We start from the raw sequence: 24,257 nt of genomic DNA, 5'->3' as shown, positions 1-24,257 counted from the left end.
AAACGTAAAAGAGAACAGTAATAAAAAATAATTTCTTTTATTCAATAATAAATAATCAATGTAACATGCATTGATGCCAAGTCGATCTTTTTTTTTGTAAATACTCGTTTGTTCAAACGAAACTAAATTATTACTATAATCAGACATTTGCTTAATATTAACTATTTATAAATTAAAGATTCTCCTAATAGGAATATATATTATAGATACGCTCTTTACACCGTTAGAATAGTAAATTATCTAAACACAATATGATACACGTTGGTTACGTATATATTTGACTACTTGAGGAATTATTAACAACTAATTTACAATTCTTTCTCGATCATTTTCAATCCTCTTTTTTGTTTTTGTTTTAACTTCTTTTACATTATTTATTATTATAATAAATTAAAATTGAGGTAATTAGAGGTTCGCATATCGTCGCAAAATAAATCTTTGTGTGGTTTTATTAAATAAATAAAATAATCATCGAAAAAATCAAACATATTTTAAACTTTTTAAAATTTATATAGTCGATCGATGATCAACAATATAAAATTAACATTAATACAAAATTAAAATTAATACAAAATGATAGGCCGATCAGCCAATATCATTTTGATGAATTCTTAAAGTTATCGTTCTCACAAAAATTGACGCTACCTTTTCTGCATATTCCTTTGCAGTTCTTTCTTTTTTTTTTTTTTATTTTGGAGCACGAACTTTGTATTCTTTGACTCTCTTTGATAACTTATCACAACAGTTTGAATCTCTTTTTTCTTGTTCTACACATACCACTTGAAATTTCTTCTATCCAAGACCTAGAACGTATTTGGGTAGATTGTATGCGAATCTAGGAATAGCCATAACGACGGACATCCTGAAAATAAAATCATTTGTTATTATAATTTATGATTAAATATCATTATTCTAAAATTATTAAGGAATTTATACGAAAGTAAAACTTTCATTTAGTGATAAAAACATTCCCACAAATAAAAAATTTGCATAACAAACCAATGCTGTTTATTTTCAAGTATTTCAGATTATAATGATAGAGACTTATTTTATAAAATTTTGTAACAAATAATTAATATTTATATCATTGTAAGATATTAAATAATAATTTATAACTTTTATTGATTTATATTTATTTAAAAGCAAGCTGTTCGATATTTAATAAAAAAAGCAAACTAGTGTAGCAGTGTTACTTACATAAAAATAGATAATACGCGATGATAGTATGTACCAATCACCACATTACAATCCATCACCAGATAGTTTAATAAATATATCTAAATTACAAAACTATTTACAAATGTTAGGTGCCAAAAAGTGAAAATCGTCATCAAAAATGATCATTAAAAAAAATAAAAATAGCATTTGAATATATATATGTATAAAATTAACTATGCAGAAACATGTAATATATCTTATTGATTTATAATACATTTTTTTTACTTATTTATGCTAGCCTGAACTATTACTCGAACATGAGAAACCTATGCAGCTATATGCAAAAACACGTCTGAAACATAGATAAATTTAATTAATATTTATACACATTATATTATTCTATTTATTTATTGTTATAAATGAAGGTTTTCTAGCATGCACATAGTCGTTAAATTAAAATCATAATTATTCATGGTTACTCACCTATTTTTAGATAAAGAAAAAATTTATACACATTATTTATTTAAACAATTATACAAGGTAAGCATGCTAAATTAATGATAATTCAATAAATAGATTAATTAATAAAATGTCTCTTATAGAATAATACTTGTATTGTTAACTTTTTTAAATATTAATTTTGTTAATATTAAATGTATTATATATACACAGGTTAACATTATATTATATGTATATAATTTCTTTAATAATAGTTCAGTAAAAATAATCTTATACTAATTATTGATTTGTTCGCTATAGTTACTATTTATTTTTAAAACTTTGAATTTTCATTTTATTCGTTTTTTAGTAAGAAAATATAAATATTTTGTAAAAATATATTTATATGACCATATTTTTCCGTTAAGTAAAAATATATCTATTCCTATAGATAGTTTATTTTTAGGAACCCTAAAAATAAACCCTAAAAATAAACCCTAAAAAAAAGTATAATATAATGCAAAATAAAATAATTCTTAGATAATAACTAAATTAAACCAATATTTCATTGTCTTTAGGATTATCCTAATAACTCGCAATATTACACATATGGAAAATATCCAATAATTAATAAAGAAATCAACAAATCATTATTGCAATTTTCTACGAATTTTGTTCTATCGCATGTGTAATTTTTATGGTTAATCGTTACTTAAAAAAGCATTCATTAATTGCTTTTAGCGAATGCAGAGAAGCACATAAGAGTACTGCACATTAGCAGAACATTCTTTAGCGTTACATTTTAACAATAGTGATAGTGTGAATATGCGAAAAATTATAAATTAACGCTGTTAGTTCTAATGTCTCCGTTATAATTATTGTGCCACCATTTATCTACGTACGATAATGCCAAACCGCTATAGATCCATGCTCTCCATCCTGTTCTCGTTTCATTGTCGATTCTTGATTCGATACTTTGGCATAATGCTTTACGATCATGGCTTCTCCCACTTCTTAGATCACACAATAAACGTTTCCGACATTCGTCGTCACACGACGGTCGTACTGGAGAATTCTTATAATAGTGTCTATAACAAATAAAGGTCATTTTGAATTTAAATTTAATTTACAATTGAATTTAAAATATACTGAACGATTGATCTTTACAAAAAATGAACTCTGATTGAAAATGTATTGATTATAAAAATGTTAATATTACTTGTAATAAATGTCAAAAAGAGAAGGTTCGTTAGACATTTTATCGATCAATGAATCCCAATCCTTCGGCAAGAGCGATGCCATTTGATATGCTTGTCTGGCACTGTACATCTTACTCCAGATAGGATAATCATAAAGATTTGCTTCTTTTAAATTCATCACCCAACTCTCATGATCGACGACCATCTGAAAAATAAAAACAAAATCGTTATCCATAGATAGATATTATTTTAAATCTTACTATCTTACCCTGGTCGTTTTTGGATGATCTCCATCAACATAATATATTCGATATCCCGGATTAAGATCATAATAAGGTGTGACTGAAGGTCCTATATAAGCTATACTTAAAGCTCTTCGAAGATCTTGAGTATCGTAGAATACTTGAAACTCGTCATAATGCGTGTGTCCGAAAAATTGTGCCGTGATGGTGGATTCGTATCTAATCATTAAATTCAAAATGATTTCACATATAGAAATAAAAGATATTTTTTTTTCAAATTGTTCAAAACGTTACACGTTATACTAACCGATTGATTATATGATAATAATTCCTGGACCAAACCTTAAGACAATCCGAATGACCAGGAGGTATATGACCAATTATATGTACTTTTTCACCGTTCATTTCAGCACCTTGTAGTTCATAGACGAGCCATTGCAATTCACTGACTGGATCGGTACTGTTAATTAAAAGCCACCAATTTTTATTGTTACAATAATTCATATTCACAGAGAGAATTCGAAATCCTGGCCGCACTAAAACCGAATAAAAGGCCCCTCTTCGAACCGTATGTGAGACGCCAGCAGGTAACCAACGTCTCCAATGTTTATCTAATGCATCGTAGAGCCACGATATACTATTTTCTTCGGGTACGAAGGGTGGTGGAAAACTAAAAAGAAAAAAAAAAACAAATATTCAAGATTATATTATATACAAAGAAAAAAAATACTTTACAGACAAAGCATACCTATTAACTGGTGCACTTTCATGGTTTCCTAATGCTGGAAATATAGGTACACCTGGGAACATTTGAATCATTTGCATAACGGTATCATGCAGAACCTTAAGATTTTCTTCTCTTGTCTGATTCCATACATCATGAGGTGGTAAATCACCAGTCCATAATATATAATCGATATCCTATAATAAATATTACTTATAACACCATCATGTATATTTATATCAATAAAATGAAATTTATTAAAACTTAACTAATTAACTTACTGGATGCGTTTCAGCGATATGTTTCAACATATGATCAACAGTTCTCTTTGGAGTGTCACACTTCCTGTAATCACCCCACCTACCTGCTGCAGCTGATTGTATTAAAGGAGCTCCATTCGTAAGTCTGCAGCATAATGGTTCATTACAATCAGCGTTTGCACCTTCCTGATAATAAGGATCAAAGTGTGTATCGGAGAGATGTAAAACTTTAAATGTTGGTGCATTTTCTTGTGGTGGTACAGGTGGTTTCACTGGTGGTTTTTTTACAGGTGGAAAAGCTACTTCCCATTCATGTAAAGGATTATAAGCATCATCACAAGCATCACCAATAACAAAACTGCAGATTTGAGCTGGACCCATCTCAACTTGTTTTAAAACATAAATCACTTCAGCCTAAAAAGACATCATTTATATTTTCAAATGAAATAAATACAGAGAATGTAGAAAGTATTCGTACACTGATCAATTGGAAATAAGTCTTCGTAAAATTGTAGTTTATTAACTAATTTTTTATAAACAATTAATTGGTGCATGTTTTCGCTAATTTCTAGAGTGGACATAATTAAAAAAAATTAATTGTTTGTATAATTTATAAAATTAGTAAAAAAAAAAACAAAAAAAAACGGTAGAAATGCGAAAGCAATAAGTATTCGTACAGTTGCTAAATTTTTAAAAATTCATCAAGAAAAACGAAACGAACTAATCTGATAATAAAAAAAATTAAAGTAAACGAGTAATTAATACTTCGTAGGATTTCCTTTTAATTTAAAAATTACAGCAACTCTTCTAATTACAACGAATTAACTAAATTCGATGTAACACTGGATCATATTCCATTTCTCCATGAGAGCATTTTTTAGATCTTTTTTATAAAAAATTTTGTATTTTCTAATTTTACAATCCAAGTAATCCTATATGTGTTCTATCGGATTGATATCTTGAAATTGGAGAGGAGTTTTTATATATGCTGATGTGTTATGTAATATTCACATTCTCATATTACATGCAGTATGCTTTGGATCATTGTCTTGCATAAAAATAAAATTATCCTTCATACCAATTTTTTCTACACTAGAAATAAGAATGCGCTTTAAAATGTCAATGTAAACCTAGTGTTTCACTAATCTATCAATAAATTTTAATGTGCCAACATCAGCAGCACTCGTACAGCTCCAAACTAATACAGAACTTCCATCGTGTTTTACTGTAGGTCGTAAGTTTTTTAGTTTTAGTTCTTTATTTTTTTCTCTCCAAATAGTACCGTGTCCATCAGACCCGAAAATATTAAATTTACTTTCGTCTGTAAAACTCTCTCTATTCTAGTAATCCATCGGTGTGCTAATATTATTATTTAAGAATTGCAATCTTTTTTCCTATTCACTTCAGTTACAAAATATTTTTTATGGATCACTCCACCGTGATGATATCATATAAAGTTACATTAATTTGTTAAAATACAACCAAGTTACATGTATCTGTTAGCATAGTGCTAATAAATACATCAATACCTAAATTATTTTTAAAATGTTCAATTATTTTTATACCATTTATTTTTTAATTTTATTTTATCATTTTAATAATAATTCGTCCAGTATACTGATTGATTTTCCGTGGACGTTCACTTTCTCTATTATTTTGTAGCCTCTTCATCTGTTTCTATCTATTATATTTTGTATGGTATTTCTGAATATTATAATAATAAATTTCTGATAAATTTTTGATAAACTTTTACACTGGTTGTGTAATTTAATAATAATTGTTCTTTCTTCTATCGTAGTTTCCACACGTTTTCATCCGTTTACAATAATAATTTTTAATAATACAAAGTTTTGAACTTGCTGATGTTGATAATGTTTCAAATAGACTGACGAGATCAATCATAAATAGGAAGCAATAATGTTATAAACTTTCTTTAAGCATAAATAAGAACTATACGAATAATCATTGGTTTCATATTTCTGGTGATTTTTTATTTTTTCTTGCTAATTTTGCAAATTATTCAAACAACTAATTTTTTTTCGGACTATAGCTATTCTAGAGATTTGCGAAAATGTAATATGTATCATTGTTTATAAAAAAATTAATTAATAAACTACAATTTCACGAAGTCTTATTTCAAATAAATCAGTGTACGAATACTTCTACAATCACTTTATATATAATCAAATATATATAATATATAATCAAATGTATATACTATCTATGCTCTATATATTGTTAAAAATTAATAAATAATTTTTTCTTCAAGAAGTACTTACTCCAAATACCAAAGTGACACCTTCACAAACCCGTGAACTTTGTATATTAAGGGAGACACAAAATTGATATATATTCGCCATGATTTCTTTATCACTTCTGCCATTTTTTATATAATTCTGAAGTAAACCAGCACCGACTTTGCATGCCGTACATGAAACCTTCGACATTACCGAAGTTTCAACTTCCATCATCACTTTCCTCAAATCGAGTAACTTTAGTGCCTTATCCACAAACAATGACAGGTGTCCGCTCGGTTGTACTTTTTCCATTTCCCACAGCATTCGTGAATAATTAAACTAAAAGCAAAGAAAGTTTTTCTTAAACATTAGATTTAATGAAGAATTTTTATTTCATTCCTTAGATCATACGATCTTCGATTATCGTGAAACTTTCACGGCAGCAATGTCATTGCCGCTAAATCACGTGCATATATGTAAATATATATATATATATTCATAAATGTATATATGTGTCCATGTACACACACACACACACACACATATATATATATATATATATATATATATATATATATATATACAAGAAGCTATGTATTCGCAATTCTATCTGTTACCACGGTGAAAGTATTTTGGCACTGAAAGTGAGAGTTGGTGACACTATAGTGTTGCATAAAACAAAGTTAACATTGGGCCGATAAATTTTTATTTTTGAAAAAAAGATTAACGTGTGTCTATCACCTACGTGACATACTAGAGAGTTAAATAAAAATCGATAATTAATTCGAGAGAGAGTGAAAGAAAATCAGGCTAACGAATCTGGGTTGAGTCTTCTTTCTTTCTTAAAATATTTTAAAGCAAAGTAAAGAATTATATTTATATTGTTTTGAATTATTTGAATAAAGTGAATATTTATATAATTGGAATATTACAATTATATAAAAATTATTTACACGAAACTAATCATTTTCAATAATATAATTAAAATTTTAAATATGGTATTTGAAATATAAAGACATTGAATATTAGATATTTTATTGTTGCATATATATGTACATTCTCAGTAGCCAATTACTTTTTTTTTTGCGCAAAGCATATTTAAGTTACTTATGATTCATTTACAATTAAAACTTATACACATAGTCTTGTTAAATATTCAATTTTAGGAATTATTTTAAAATTATATAAATTTCCAAAATATATATTAATTATGAATGTGTATATATTAAAATTGTTTTAACGTATGACACTGTTAATAAAACATTATATTAAATAAATTGGAACATAAAAAAGTTCATCCTAAAGAAATATCCAGATTTAAAAGATTCAGAAAACAGTAACTTTTATCCTTTGTTATTGAGTTATGGTTACTCTTGTGATTGATACGTAAAAAATGCAAGATATCTACGTGTAATTGTCCACGGTAATGTGTTAACAATTTTATGTGTCAACATATGTCTAGATTACTCAGAAGAAAGATAAATCGATATATAAAGCACAATGTATCTAACTCATCTCGAATTATTAAGGAAAAAAGAAAAAAAAGAAGAAAGAAAAAAAAGAAAAGGAAAAAAGAAAAAATAGAAGAGAACGATTTCTTACCCGTGATAATTGCTCGGTATTCGTTTGGTTAATAACAACAGTATCTGCGGTTGGCGGTAATTTTCGAAATCTATTGTTAAAGGGTAAAAGTGCAACATCAAAATTTTCCGAGGCTTTTGCTCTCTCTTTTAGCCATTCGTCCGCTAGTTTCGTCCAATTTGTCGTAGCAATTTCCGCTTCTCGTTTCTGCCTTTCTCGGATCGGGTTTCCTATATACAAGAGAATTAACTAGTTACCTAATTAGTACATTAGCTTAGATCAGCACAATTCAACTGGTGACTAGTCGATCAACCTTCGTACAGTTAATGAAACAATTTTATATGAATCTTTATAACAAACTTATTAAAATTCAAATTAACGTAATTATTAATCGAGTATTTATTTCTTTTCTTTTTGTTTCTTTCTATCAAAATTTATACAGTACGTAAAAAAATACGTCAAAGAATTATTAAACAATTAATAATATCCTTTCGTGACACGTTTTCTTAACGTAATTATTAATTTCTCTTTGTCTTTCGTCTTTCTTTCTTTCGTTCAAACAAAATATATCTATAACATATCTACAATTAATAATATTTTTTTTGTAACCCATTTTTTTTAATATAATTTGATTAAGTTTTCTTATCTTCTTTGGAATAAATTAATATGAAACATAAAAGATAAAATAATTACTAAGATTCTTTCCTGATCCAACAACAAAGAAATAATTCTTTTATTTTTTCAAAAACTAAACGGTATAAATTTCATTGAAGGATCGATTATGAGAGAAAAGAATGACAATGACACGTTTTACATTTATTATATTTTAAAGAAATATTTAAACAATGTCAAGTCCGTTGATAAAAATAATAATATTATTCTCTGATGACAAATAAATAATAAAACAATAATTGAGATCCTTTTCACCTACCGAATATGTTTGATATCGTGCCAATGAAACAAAATAGAATGATACAGCTCGGTGAGATCCATCTTTTAATTGGCATGGTCTATCTTCTACTCTTTGGTATCGTTATCTATAAAATAATAAATATAAACAAAAAGGTTTAAATATCAAGGAAAAAAATCAAGATATTTATAACCAAAGAGAACATTCTTATTTATTTTTGTTTTGTTTTATTTTTTTATTTATATATCTATTCTATACGTCATTTTATAATTTCTTTCTCGTTTTTATGAGATGATACATGTACATATATATTTACGCATGTGTATGTGTGTGTGTGTGTGTTGGCTCGCACGTTCGAAAAATGTCATTGACACAGTAAAAGCATTTTTATATAGAACCCACCGTTACTGTTACCTGTATGTGGGTCAGTGATGAACGCTCGGACAAAGTTGTCTTCGCTGTCGTTGTAGGACGTCCTTCGGACGCGCCAGAAATTTCAATTCAATTTTAATTTTTATATATATAGGTATTTCTTTTATCTCTTATTTTTTTAATCAAACAACAATATTGCAATGGTTGACCTTCCGAAGGACATTTTCAACGTATTTCAACAGAATTACAAAAACAATTTTTATTTTCGAACTAACTTTATATTCTTTACTATTAAAACAATTTAAATACATATACTTCAATGTAATAAATATAATTATTATTACAAGAATAGATATATAAATAAAAAAATAAAACAAAACAAAAATATAATTATTATTTATATATTGAAATATATAAATAATGTATGAAACATTATAAGTAAGAAAATATCTAATTTGTAACTCAAAATTTATAATGTACTTCAAAGTGATTAAATATAATTACCTAATTAATTAAATATAGTAATAATGTGAGAAACATTGTAAGTAAGAAAATATTTAGTCCGCAATCTTGTTTAAGAGTAAAGTAAAAAAAAATAAATTTTTTCTTTGTCTTAATATTTATTTTCTTAATTATAAAATATATTCTTCACGCGATTATTGTTAAAAAAGCTCGTAGAATCGATTGTGGAATACGAATTTTTTTGCAAAATACAAATATTTCCTAACAGGGAAAAAAGTGTAGGAAATCGCACAAACGATTTCTCGAATTATCTTTTATAGAATTGTTAAATGCATGAGCATTTTAGTGAATCATGATTCTAAACGATCGCTCTGAAATAACGGAAAAAGATTGTTAAACAGAAGACGTGGATAAAGAGACCAATCGTATAATGCGTGCCATTCAAAATGAATTAGTCATATCAAACGTGCTCTTTAATAAATCTGTTACATGAGAATGCGCATGTGCACGTCTTCGTTTTGAAAGACCGTTTTTATACTTACACGCGGGTAATTTATACGTACGCGGTTATACGTACAGTAAAGCATGTAATTCAAAAGTATTTCGTTTTCTAATCGAATATAAAAAGTATATTACAATTAACCTATTGATTTCGTAAAATCAAATAAAAAAAATGTAAAGGAAAACAAAATCACAAAAAATAAAGGAAAGTTAAGAAAACAATATATAATAGAAAATAAATACACAAGTAAATATAATTCCGTTCGCACTGATAATTGTATTCACAAGCATTTGCCATTAGATATTCGCACACGAACTGAATATCATCTAAAATATCTGAAAGAATTTTCAAAGTATCAGAGACTTGAAAAAATAAGAAGATATTCTAGCTCGACAATAAGGTGTCGGAATCTCACAAGAACGATTGGTATTTTAAACGAAAGTAACAATGAATCGTATCATACTCTCGTCAGGTCGATTAATTTGACCAAATAATATTGCATAGCAGAGCGCATGGGATTGGTCGACTTTATTGCTAAATAATTCGCAATCAGTGAAAAATAACCGAAAAGAAAAATGACAGAGAAACTATTGTCTCAAAATTTTATCTTCTTTCATCTTTCTCAAAGATCAATTATGAGTTTAATTACCTTGTATATGAAAATTCTCAAAAATGAGTAATTAATTTTTTAAATCAAATAGAACGTATATTTATATGAACTATTTTAATTGTTTAAATGTTTTAAACTTACTTCTAAAATATATCCCACTTATTCTGTATCACTCTGTATAAATTATAAGCGATAAACACTTATCCTCTATCCTCATGAGAAGTTTTTATTATTTATAACTAACCATAATAACGAAAGAACTGACATATTCTGAAAGAAATATGCACGATATATAATATATATAAACATAAGGTATGTGTATGTGTGTGTGTGTGTGTGTGTGCATGCGCACATGTGTGTGTAGAATAAAAAACATATTTTCAAAATAAATGGCGTAATAAACTTTTATGCCAAGTGTTATATTTTTCTTTATCTTTCTTTTATCAATATATTCAATATGTAAATATATAAATATATAACATGAAAGAAATATATACAATATATTTATATATATATATATATATATATATATATATATATATATATATATATAATTTATATAAATAAAAGGTGTGTGCGTGCGTGAAAACGTGTTGAATAAAAAACATATTTTCAGAATATTTAATATTTTCAGAATAAACGGCCTAATAAATTTTTATGCCAAGTGCTACATTTTTTTATCTCTCTTTTATCAATATAATCAATATGTGGAAATATAAATATATATTTACACATTATACATATTATTTACAAATATATTTATATTTGCACATTATACATTTTTACAGCCTGTTAATATTATATATCTCCACATTCTGTTATTAACGAATAAAAAGACATAACGCAGTAACAAGTGGCAAAAATTAAATGATGTATTTGATTAATTAACGTTTCTTTTAATTCATATAGAATACACATATCAGATTCTGAATCTTCGAAGTAAAATACGATATAAAGGTTTTCTTTTCGAAGTGGCAAAATATTAGCTTATTTCTGAAGAAACAGAAAAATCAATATATTTAGAGGTGCATCAGACCTTCAAATAATGCTTATAGAACTTCACGTAAAGATAATACATATTACGAACGGAAAAAGAAGTGAAACATGCTGTATTTGCAAACTTTGTAATATTTCATTTCATTTACTTGAATGCTTTACTAAACGTAATATTTTAAAAATATTTGAAAATAACGTTGAAATTTATATTAAAAATGCATATTTGTAATTTTTAAATATTTGTTGAAAATAAATATTTAATATGACGATGCTTTTTTAACTATTAACAAAACATAAATAATTTGAAAATATTAGATACAAAAAAAAGCTGGTCATTAATCTATAGTTAGCAATAAAATGTCTGATCTGGAAATGTTAATAAATAAAAAAAAAAAAAGTTAGGAAAATTTCCTAATTCGATTTCCTAATTGATTCAAATTTAACTTTATTTTCCAATGAGTCATTTTTTATACATAGTAATTGTAGAAACGTAAGATGGCAATTTACTAGAAGCTTTTATCGGTGGATATCATCCGATTCAGTGGGTCAGTGGGAAGAATTCGTTTCGGCGAAAGTTGGATTCGCATCGGATGCTGTACATCCTTCGTTCATGGAATATATACTCAATCTACGGTCTATCTCTTTGTATACATTTTATACTTAGTATTTTCTATAAAAAATTCTTTATAAAATATCTAAATATCATAATTATTCACAATTGAAAGCGAATTATATTCTTATGTGAAAGTTAAACATAACATCGATTGATAAGAAATAATAAAATTATGGAAGAAGAGAGAGAAAGAGAAAGAGAGAGAGAGAAAGAGAGAGAGAAAGAGAGAGAGAGAGAGAGAGAAAGAGAGAGAAAGAGAGAGAGAAAGAGAGAGAGAGAGAGAGAAAGAGAGAGAGAAAGAGAGAGAGAAAGAGAGAGAGAGAGAGAGAGAGAGAGAAAGAAAGAGAGAGAGAGAAAAAGAAAGAAACTCATTTTTCTATAAACCTAATGCTATAAATAAATCCACAGTCTTATAGATTCAGTCGACATATGTAGACACATAAATCTAACAAAGAGACAGGATTATCTTTCATTATTTTAACATAAGTACATCATATTTCACAATAAATATAAGAACAAAAATAGGTATACAAATATTAGTTAATAATAAATAACAACACTATGTAATAAATAACTAATAAATAACAATACTAATATTGTTCTTTATTACATTGTTGTTATTACAAATTTACCTTAATTATTGGTCAACCTAATGCACAATAAAAAATATAATTATCATATTTCAATAAATATAAGAACAAAAATATCTGTATAAATATTGATTTGGTCAATAAGTAATAAATAACAATACAAGTATTTATTTATTAAAAATTCCGAGATCATTTATTAGAATATCCTAACATAATAAAATAAAATAAAAAATATATAATATATGTATAACAAATTTCAAATATATGTATATATAATTGATGGTATGATCTTGCATGGACATTGAGAATGACACGAGAGAGCGAACGACGAACTGTGTCAAACGGAAGTACAGAAAAGGTGGTACATATGTACGTGTGTGTTGAACATCGAACTCATATAAACCCGATGGGTTTACCCTTTCGCTCGGATGAATGTATAAGTTTTGACCTTATAATTATATAATCATTGACATATCGATGATTGGTATTTTAAAACGTTAAAAAAAAGAGAAAAGGAAGAAAATATAAAAAAGGATAAATGTCTAGGACTATATCGAAAGAAAAATTCATCCTCTTCGTACTTTTTATCGAAACGTTGCGTTCCTTTGAAACAGTTCTTCGGAGAATACAGACCTAACCGTTATTCGACCTAACAAAAAAGAGATTCACTTTGGCCAGCCTACGTGTCTGTATTTCGAAATTCTCATTTCTTTTTCTTTCTTTCTCTTATAATTATTTTTATTTATCATACAATTATCTTCTATATTGAGAAAATTTCATTTTAATGAATAATGAATTCTGCGTAAAAAGAAATTTTCTTTTATATAAGACTCGATATATTCTTTGTAAGAGATCCTATATATTCTATGTAAAGAGATTCTATATATACTATATAAAAAAATTCTAACGTTGTATAAAAAGATTCTACATATAATCTATATAAAAAGATATAAAATCTTATATATCTCTATGAAAAGATATTATATATTCTGTACAGAAAGATTCTGTATATATTTTATGTACAAAAATTCTATATATTACATATAAAAAGATGTTTGTATATATTTTATATAAAGAAATTTTATATATTTTATACAGAAAAATTTTCCTTTATATAAAATTATTTATATACAGAGATTCTATGTAATTATATTTGAAAAGATTCTTTATATAAAGAGTTCTCTGTATAAATTCTCCATATAAATTTTCATAAATATTTCTTCTTTCTCTTTTTTGTTTTTCATTTTTATAATTAGTTTATCATCGAATAGCGATAAGAATTCGTTCTAGTCCAATAACCATTTCTTCTTCCTTTTCTTTCTAATTGTTTTAACGATTCATTTAATTATTATATATCACTATACATCGTATCAATAAGACTTCGTTCTCTAATACAATACACATATCTCCTAATATAATAAACATCTTCCTTTTAATTTCCTACTTTTCTCCTTCTTTCTCTTTTTTTAATTAAGAAAGAAACCAAATCATTTACTAGAAAAAACACTATTTGACCTGTATCACGTGATCGTTGAAGCGCAGCATCATGGATCATGCAATGAAATTGCATCTGTGAATTTACTTCAAGAGTTAAGATCGAGTTTACATGAATCCACACAGACTCTTTCTTCTTTTTACACATCGAGGAAGTAAGATAACCTTAACTTTCTACAGACTCCATATTATATAGATTCTTACAAAATCTATTTTATCGAAAGTTCAATGTGTATAGATATCTATATATAATATATACATTATACAATACATACTATGTATATATATATATATATATATATATATATATATATATGTATATAGTATCTCAGTATACATTCATATAATATACACTCTAATTTTTACGAAATAAAATTGAAAAATGTTTTATAATCTCCAAATTTGTATTTACTTAATCTTATTGATCTAATTCTAAAATTAAACAATTATAAGGTTAATGTAAAAATTGTACTATGAGATCATTACTGAAATGGAAAAGTTTTTCTCATTTATGACTGCGGGGGTTGTTTTATTCGAAATAAATACATCGACAGAGAGTGAAAGTTTGAAGCCGCAAGTATAATTGAAGAAAAAAATCTGAATGTCCTGAACGATCTCTCTTTCTCTTTTTCTTTCTTATGATTAACGCGAAAAAATTATTTTTTTTCTACATTTTTATTTTATTTTATTTAGCGGTATTAATCATAACCAGTTTAAAGTGTACATGTTATAGATTAATAATAAGTAATGAATATGGGCATTATGAATAATAACTAAAACTATTAAATAATTAATTTATTACATTTACTAGAATTATAATTTCTATATCAATGAAATTAATTAAACAAAATCCTGATCAGAGTTACGTCTTTTAAACTAGTTTTCTCTAAATTAAATAAAAGAAATATATTAAATCCAAATAATTATTTCTAAATCAAAGAAGTCAATTAAGTTAAAGAAAAAAGAAAATTATTCAAAAATTAGAATTAGGTCTTTTTAATCTTTGTAACCTTTATAGCAATGAGATTTATCAAAATTAAAAAACAAACAGAGAAACAGAACAAAACAGAAATTATTCTAAAAATAGATAATAAAACAGAAGACATCATTTCTTCTTCATTACTCTTCTGCTTCCATTATCATTCCGCTTGATTAAATGATACTATTTATATTGGATCGTCATTATCATAAATTCTGATAAATGAAGTGAAATTTATTTTGCTCGATTTTCTTTATCGTTATTTATAATGTCTGCGTTAATTATTTAATAGATAAGATATATATTAAAAAAAAAAAGATAAAAGTCATTATAGCAGCCAAAAGAATTAACGGTTTATTTCAGTTGTATTCAAACACGATCCGCTTCTCCTTAAGTTTTATAATAATAGTACTTTTAACTGTAACGAGAGTGAATCATCATCAATAATATCACTCTGCCCTTGACGAAATAAAACAAAAAATATATTATAATCTTCGAATTTATATTTATCTTGATACAGCAGATTTTATTTCGAAATAAAAAAATGATTAAAAAGTTAATATAAAAATTTTATTATAAGATAATTGCTGTAATAACAATATTTATTATTCCACAAAATTATTGAATATTATCTCTAATGTAACACTTTTCTTTCATTAATAAAACAAATCAGTAAGAAATAGTTTTATTGAAAAATTTCTTTCAGATAATTATCTCTAAATTAAATAAAGGAAAAAAATTAAATCCAAATTATTATTTCTAAATCGATTAAATCAATTAATCTAAAGAAAATTGAAAACTACTCAAAAGATGGAAGTACATTTGTAAGTACGTATATACGTACATGTGAGATAACAAAAGCAGATAAGAACGATTAAAAACAAACTATAAAAATAATTATAATCTAAAAAGTTAAAAAACAAAATGAAGATAAGAAAGTAACATTTTACAAAGTCAAATTATTAAAAAACGTATACATACAATTTTCCGAACTAAGCATTAAAATGTTAATGTTAAGAAAAAGAAAAATAGAAATAAATTACAAATAAGTAAATGCATGTGATAAATTTATATTTATGTCTTAGATATACTATACGTAATTGCTCTTGAAAATTCGCAAAAATGAGTATGACGAAACACAACTTCGTTCGTCTTTGCATTGTAGTTAAACCACAAATAAGTACACAAAATATAAAAAACGAAAAAAAAAAAAAATAGAGATATCAAAAAGTTATAAATATGCAACTTAACGTAACATGAGATGTTGATAACGAAGAAGAAAGTATGTATTTACTATATATACAATATTATGTTCTCATTCAAGAAATTTTAATAAACAGAATAGAATTTTAGAAATATTTTCAAAACAAGGAAAATTGAAAAATGAAAAAAAAAAGACATGAGAACGTTAGACCTTTTAAGCTTATTTCATTAAATTATTTCATTAAATAATACAACATTAAATTTGAGAAAGGACGATTTCACGAGATCGAAACTGTATTCTACTGTATGATTTCTCGATACTGTATTCATGTATATCTGTATGATTTCTCCAGAGAATCTCTTTAGAATGACGAAGCTAAAATACAAACTCTCTTCTCGTATAATACGAAAGACAAGTAGAAGTAGTATACGTTCGAACGCTTTTAAAATTTCCCGCTCATTTATTAACTGCGTTTTTTTAAAAACTTCTTCGAGAGAAGAGCTACGTATAGATATTCTCTTTCTGATTCTCTCTTTCTCTCACTACATAATATTGATGGATACTGCATAAGCAACGTTCATCCAATAGTGATGTTGCTGCCTTTCTCTGTGTCCGTACTACTTTCGTACTGCGACAATCTCGCCTTCGTAGCTTAATTTATCAAAGCCTACGAACGAGATATACGCGAAGAAACTTTCGACTCGATTGACTTTGGTTCTTCTTCATTTTAATTCGAAATATACATAGTAATATATGTATTACTTGTTTTCTCTCTTTTTCTTTCTACTTCCGTTTATCTCAACTCATGCGTAAAATAATCTTTAATAAATAATAAATAATGTATAAGAAAATAATTATTCTTTAAATTCCTGTGATTGCACGGAAAATCGTCGAAAAAAATAGTTTTAAATGAGAATAGATTTAATTTAACTATTTTTTTTTTCTGTTAAACATTCTGCCATCTATCAATGATATTTCATTGATCAAATTTATTACTTAAATTTTTTCTATATGCAAACGTAAACATATATTTATTTTAAAATATATTTATTATAGAATCTCTAATCATCGATTATTTGTTTGTGACTTTAGAATATACTTTTGTTTTCTTTTTGTTTAAAAAAGATAAAAAATATAATATATAATATAAAAACTATATTAGTACGCATTTATCTTCAAACATAAACTATATTACAATTTTAATTGTATGTCAATTTGTATTGAAAAGAAACGAAAAAATGAAATAAGATATACTATAAAGAAATCAAGAAATGCCATAGACCAAAAATAAAAAATATATATATATTTTAATATAAAAATATAAAAATAAAATATATGTACATGTAATCTTTTATGTCGAAAAAATGAAATAATATATAACACAAATAAATACAAATATAATTCCAAAATATAATATATATAAATATCTTATTTTAAAATTACATAGAGTTATGAAAGGTTAAATAAAAATATTTAAATCGTTTTAAAGACGATCATATTTGAAATAACAATCGTGTTACGAAACATCTTAAGATCATTCGTGAGAATCTATATGATCTTAAAGAGGAGGATAAAAGACAAAGAGAGAGAGAGAGTGAGCTAGACAGAGAGAAAGAGAGAGAAAGAAAGAGAGAGAGAGAGAGAGAGAGAGAGAGAGAGAGAGAGAGGGAGCAAAAGAGAGAGCAATTTCTTTGTTAAACGTTTAAGAAAGAGCAAGGCGACCTTCAACGATTTTCTTAGAAGAATAATTGTCGAATGTGGGTGCGTCTAACATTCGAATTTCTGTTTTTCAACATCGATTTACTTGCGCAAAACGAGCAAGCATTCCTTGGCGCATCTTGAATTCCATTCGACATTCAAGGAATGTGCACGTGACACATAAAAACACTACGAAAAATCAACTCGGGGAGAAATCGAGCGTTGTATATCCTATATCTTTTTTTCTCACAATAAAGAACTAAAGAAAAGACACGGATGAAAAATATGATTTTCTAATACTAATCGATTCACCGATATGTTTGTATTGAATTTTTTTCATCAATTCGTGATATAACAGGATAAAAGATTTGATTTATCGAATGATTTTTAAAACATATAAATCAATGTGTATGTATGTGTGAGTGTGCGTCTAAAGAAATAAATAGAAACATTGTATTTACAAAGGACTTAGTTTTTTCAAAATGATAAGATATTAATCCGTTGAAATTCACTTCTTTTGTTGCAGTTAAAAAAAATGCGAAATATATTTTATAACTTGTAACATTACTTATTTATATTTTTTAATGTCCCAAAGAAGTGTTCATCACGATTATTATGAAATTTAACAATTTTTTTCGAAAAATTCAGACTGGCCAATTTTGTTTTCGAGGAGAACAAATTCTTGTCATAAAATCACTCATTTTAAATTAATCACCTAAACGGAATAATAAATCCCTCAAAAATCTTAAATGGCAACAAGGAATAAATAGCCTATTATTTATAAGATCTTTTAATCCTATTTATAATAGTGCTTTTTTTTACATTTTGAATCAATAGTTTTTGAGAAAATGCGTCCCGAAGTTTTTTTATTTTAAATGCGTTTCGACAATTTTTATTTTATTAAATGTTCAAAAATAATAACGCATTTGCACGATGTTACGTCGAACATTTTGCTGTACATCCGGTGTAATCTGATGGTATTCTTCGATTATACGCTACTGAAATTTTCCCTTTAAAATCTATTAGATGGCATATATTCTGGATTTTATATATTCCCATAAAAAAAAATCCGAGAGTGTGAATGCTCGGAAAAATACTGATTTAAAAACTGCCGATTTTATTACTTGAAAAATATCAATCCACACATTCACTGAAATAAACCGGATGTACTGCAGGATGTTCGATGCAACACTAAACAAAAACTTTATTACTGCTTAGAGGTTGGCGATGCACATTTTGAACATTTTATAAAATAAAAATTATTTCCGACGTAAAAGTTTAAAACGCATTTTCTCGAGAACTATTTATTCAAAATATAAAAAAATAGCAATATTGTAAAGATAATTAAAAGATTTTTCAAATGATATGTCATTAGACCCCTGCTACCATTTAGGATTTTTGAAGAGTTTGTCACCATCCTTACTATTAAGGGGTTAGCGCTAATTATAAATGGGTAAATTTATGATAAAGACTTGCCCTTCCTCCTATCACGGCATTTTTCAAAAAAGAATTACCAAATTTCATAATAATCATATGGTCTTAAGGTGATTCTTTTCTTCGGAAACTTGGTGTTGGAAAAGTTTTCATTAAGAATGTACAATAGATAAAAATATAATAGTACAATAATATTATATATATATATAACTATAATTATAAATTATAATTATAATTTATAATAATTATTACGCATAATAGTAAATATAAACATTATATGTATAAGCATTCTACTATGCTTAATTAATACTTGACAAAAACAAATCTTCTACGATATAACGAACTAACAATTGATTTCCTTACGAAAAATTAAAATGACATTAAAAATATAGATACATAATTTTATGACTTTGAAATAACATAATAATAGAAAATTAAATTTATGTAGTACTCTATTTCTTGGCTTATGTAAGAATTAATTACATAATCCTTTTCCTTTGGCATTATTTTTCATAACAAAGATAACTTATCAAAAAAAAATATATCTAACACTGAATTTGAATGTTATAAAATTCACTGATAAGCAATATTCTCTCTAGCATTCGATTATACAGAATTTATTTAAATCATTTTAAAAAATTCGTTAATAACATTTGTAAAATTATAAATACAGGGCGTGTCAAAGTTCTTAACTGCTTTTAAAAATCAATTACATCTTATCGAAATTTTTAAGCAATTTTTTTTCAGATAGTAGAACTACTAACCTAGTTTTAATATATAAAAAAAATATTATAGTGAATTATTCTATATCCTTGATCTACAAAAAATTCGGAAAAATATTAGATGAATATATCAATTTGTGCAATTCAATATATTCAATCTAATACCTTATATTAGCTCAGTTCTCTTACCTGTTAATATGGTGAAAGAAAAGAAAAGGAAACAAAACAAAGAATCCAACGAATCTAATGACTGAAAAGTTTAACAGTATACATACACATAAACGTACATGCATACGAAGTACAAAAAGAATGAGAAATTGCATGGATGAACGTCGAACTGTTATAAGCGACCGGTCTTCTGCAAAAATTCGAACGGAACTTCGTCGTTCGTGACTTAGAAAGAGAAAGAGTAAAAGAGAAGACTCTTCTCACTTTGGAAAGAACTTTGAAAGCTGTTTTTTAATATTATTTCGCACGAAAAGTTACATAGCATGAAATAAACTGAAACAATACGTACACACATACACATACATACACAACACGCATATACACACACACAGAGGAAGAGGAAGAGAGAGAGAGAGAGAGAAAGAGAGACATACATATACTAATACGCTTACATACACATATGTATTATATATATATATATATACATAGCTGGAGTACAGAGATGCACAGATGGTAATGTATTTAACGTTAACACATACATATATATGTATATGCATATATGTATATACATAGTAAGAATACAACAGAGCATTACGTATACCCACCAATACACACATATATTTAGTATTATAATTGTACAGGGTGTTCAAAAAAGAAAGTATTCAATATTTATACAATACATAAAATACACTACTTAGTAAAAAAATCTTAGTAAATATAAGTCGAAACCTCAAATATTTCTGAAATATAAACATTTTTGTAAATTAATATCATGATTAACTTAATGGCTTCTATCATTGCGTGCGGTGTTTTCCTTAGTATTTATAAAACGTGTTTTGAATGTCCTTATTTATTTCCAAAACTACATCGGCAATTAGTCAGTTGTCAAGAGCTTGATGTTTTTAGATAAAAAAGTTTCCCGATCGAAGAGTTCTTTCTCAAGCGGTTTTTCAAAATCTTCACCATCTTTTCGAATCAGTTCAGTCAAAAGTGGATTAAATGTGGTGAACCAGTTGCGTAGACCTCTATAGGGATATTTGAAAAGCAAAGTGTATTCTTCGCCGATAAATAACTTAGAAGAATTACGAATATCATTGAAACGATTGACCTTTCGACCTATGTTTAATAAGACTTTTTTACTCGGTATAGTGTGTTCTATGCATTATATAAATATTGAATGTTTATTTTTTTTAACACCCTGTATATTACTTTAATTGGTCTCATGTGTATACGTTTTATACCCTTATTATAAAAACTTCAAATATAGAATAATAAAGGGATCCTTATTATCTAATAATAAAAAAAAATTCAAAGAAAGAAGTTCATTGTATATTATTATTTCATTTTTTATTTAATTAAATATGTTTTCAAACTGAAATCTGAAAAAATGTCCGATAGAAAAATTTTTCTTTTTTTTTTTTTTTCTTTTGTCCCCGTAAAATAGAAATCTACGAGGAAAAATATAGGTTTTCGTTTGAAAAACAGAAAATTAACCTTCAAATGATCTTAAAAGTATCCGATAAGTAAAAAATTGATAAGATACTTGTATGTGCATCTTGAAATCGTAAAACTTTTTCAGGTATAACATTTCCCTCAAAAATGCTATTTTTTTTAAGTCTTCGAATGAACATGCTGCATATAAATCTACCTACAATAGTAGAAATACATGCATATATGCATCTATGTATATATGTATAGCAAGAATACAAGAGACACGTAAGTACATAAATAATAACATAGTTGGATACAGGTATCTATGTATATATGTGTATATATATATATATATATATATATATATATATATATATATATATATAGACATACACATATACGTATATAATAGAATGCGGAGAGATAATAAAAGACGGCTCCCCGTTTTCACTTGTTCCACCGATTGGAAATCTCTCAACTACGGAAGTGCACGGAACGTTAAGCGCGCGATGCGCGTGTGATAAATGAGAAGAGGAGGATGAGGAGGGAGTTCCAATTATTTAATAGAGGTTGCTCCTCTTGCACGTGGTTTCATGCGCTCTAAATGGAAACAAACGATAGCGAAGAGTAACTTGTGCAATAAACTCTAAATAGTCGATATCATAGTAACATATTTTTTTATAATGATCAATTCTTATTAATCTGATTACTTATTATTAATTAAAATACGATCGAAATATTAAAGGTGTGAAATTAAATAAGAGTTTAAAAAAAGAAGACAAAGAAAGAAAGAAAAAAAGAAAGTTATTTATGAATAATTAGATAAAAGTATTATATAATACCTTCCGAGAAAAAAGAAAGATCGGAATCGTATAGTTATAACACACTTAAATGAAAATATTTCATTAATACGATAATAGATAAGATGGAAAAAATATGTATGTATGTATGTATGTGTATATGTGTATATATAAAATGATTATATGTAAAAATTATTAAAATTAAATAAGATAACAGTTTTTAGAATCAAGTGAATAGACTAATGGCGTATATTCAGTAATACAATGATAAGAAAACAAATAGTCCAGTGCGGAGAAGGAGGAAAAGTAACTTTCTTATAGTTATTTCGATCTCTGACCCGTCCTCGATACATGTAGGATACAAAAAAGAACTTTTTCTTTTTTACCGATTTAAAAAGAGGATATCAGTTGTAAAAGATCGAAAAAATGATCGATTTGATAAATCATAATTGTTTACACAACTTTTACATTTCTTAAAATATTTTTTATTACATTATTAAATTCTCTTACGTAGAAATAATGAATCGTAAATATAATTCAAATATCGAGATTCTCTCCCTCGAGATTTCTCTCGATATATAAAATATACCATCGTCTTCACATTGACAATGATCTATGAAAAGCGGGAATTTAATCATCGAACTATATTATAGTTAACTAACTTTCACGTTGTTGTACTAGATTTAAAATCATCATATTATCTATATCAAGCGATAACGATAATTTTCCTTTTCACAGTTGTCATGATAATAAATTAATGGCGATAACGTCATTAAAAATAAATATAATGCTATGTAATAGCTACAAGAGAACGTATTTTAATCGTTCATATGCACGTAGTCTAGTAAATAGATTCGTATGTCGCGTGCTTCTACGCGCGAAAACATATTCAAATTCAAATCAAGACTAGAAATCTGAAAGAGAACATTTATATTAAAGGTAAACTTACGAATTTGAAGATTGGAATCTTTTGTCGGTGTATATAAATTGAGCAAGTTGAAAAAGATTCTTAAATGATGAAAACTTTTGATGATGATAATTGAATATAGGAAGAAGGGAAAGGACTAGGATTTAGGAGAGGAAGATCATCAGTTTTCAAAATCACTTTCGGAACATCACGCGTTTCCTCCGAATGTCGTGTCACGTTTTCAAGAAACTAGATCACAGAAAATACACGAAAGGCACATACAAATATGTACATATTAACGCACGCACACTAACGTAGTCGATTGAACTCTATTCAACTCTCTATTCTTCTTTTCCCATACACGAACCACATCGACGTTCCAACGACGATAGCTCGAATTGTACTGAAATAGTTCACTTCATCAAGGGTATCTAAACGCTACTACCGCTCCACCTGGTGACCAATAATTGTATTACTTCTCTCCAATTTTAAATCTTAAGTATGATCACAAAATCCTGTAAATTTA

At 26.5% G+C, this 24,257-nt stretch overlaps 1 protein-coding gene across 5 annotated transcripts; it reads right to left on the bottom strand.

The window, feature by feature from the left end:
• Window positions 1-14: 14 nt before the first annotated feature.
• LOC124947341 (sphingomyelin phosphodiesterase) lies at window positions 15-24,128 on the bottom strand. Of its 5 annotated transcripts, XR_007100381.1 has the most exons (12): window positions 23,774-24,128; window positions 8,771-8,876; window positions 7,861-8,069; window positions 6,301-6,597; window positions 4,043-4,435; window positions 3,786-3,958; window positions 3,345-3,707; window positions 3,064-3,256; window positions 2,816-3,000; window positions 2,499-2,684; window positions 1,198-1,510; window positions 15-862 (listed from the first exon to the last, which is right to left on the bottom strand). XR_007100381.1 is itself a non-coding variant. In XM_047489383.1 (11 exons), the coding sequence occupies exons 2-11, from the start codon at window positions 8,844-8,846 to the stop codon at window positions 793-795; spliced, it is 2,145 nt and encodes a 714-aa protein (XP_047345339.1). In that variant the 5' UTR covers window positions 8,847-8,876; window positions 23,774-24,128; the 3' UTR covers window positions 15-792. The 5 variants fall into 5 exon arrangements, 4 of the variants coding, with proteins under 4 accessions (XP_047345339.1, XP_047345340.1, XP_047345342.1 ...); XM_047489383.1 differs by lacking the exon at window positions 1,198-1,510; XM_047489384.1 differs by lacking the exons at window positions 1,198-1,510; window positions 23,774-24,128 and adding an exon at window positions 10,837-10,965.
• Between the last annotated feature and the right edge of the window lie 129 nt (window positions 24,129-24,257).

Source organism: Vespa velutina, chromosome 2 (assembly GCF_912470025.1).
Source record: "Vespa velutina chromosome 2, iVesVel2.1, whole genome shotgun sequence".
NCBI lineage: Eukaryota > Metazoa > Arthropoda > Insecta > Hymenoptera > Vespidae > Vespa > Vespa velutina.
Note: the sequence above shows the minus strand (reverse complement) of the source record. Positions and strands in the feature narration are given on the sequence as shown.

Excerpts from the sequence above, each read along its gene's own strand:
- LOC124947341 (XM_047489383.1), bottom strand. The coding sequence starts at position 8,846 with ATGCCAATTAAAAGATGGATCTCACCGAGCTGTATCATTCTATTTTGT. Across the intron at positions 3,257-3,344 it reads TATTATCATATAATCAATCG|ATACGAATCCACCATCACGG; the intron begins GTTAGTATAACG and ends TTTAATGATTAG. Across the intron at positions 863-2,498 it reads TATAGCGGTTTGGCATTATC|GATGTCCGTCGTTATGGCTA; the intron begins GTACGTAGATAA and ends TTTTATTTTCAG.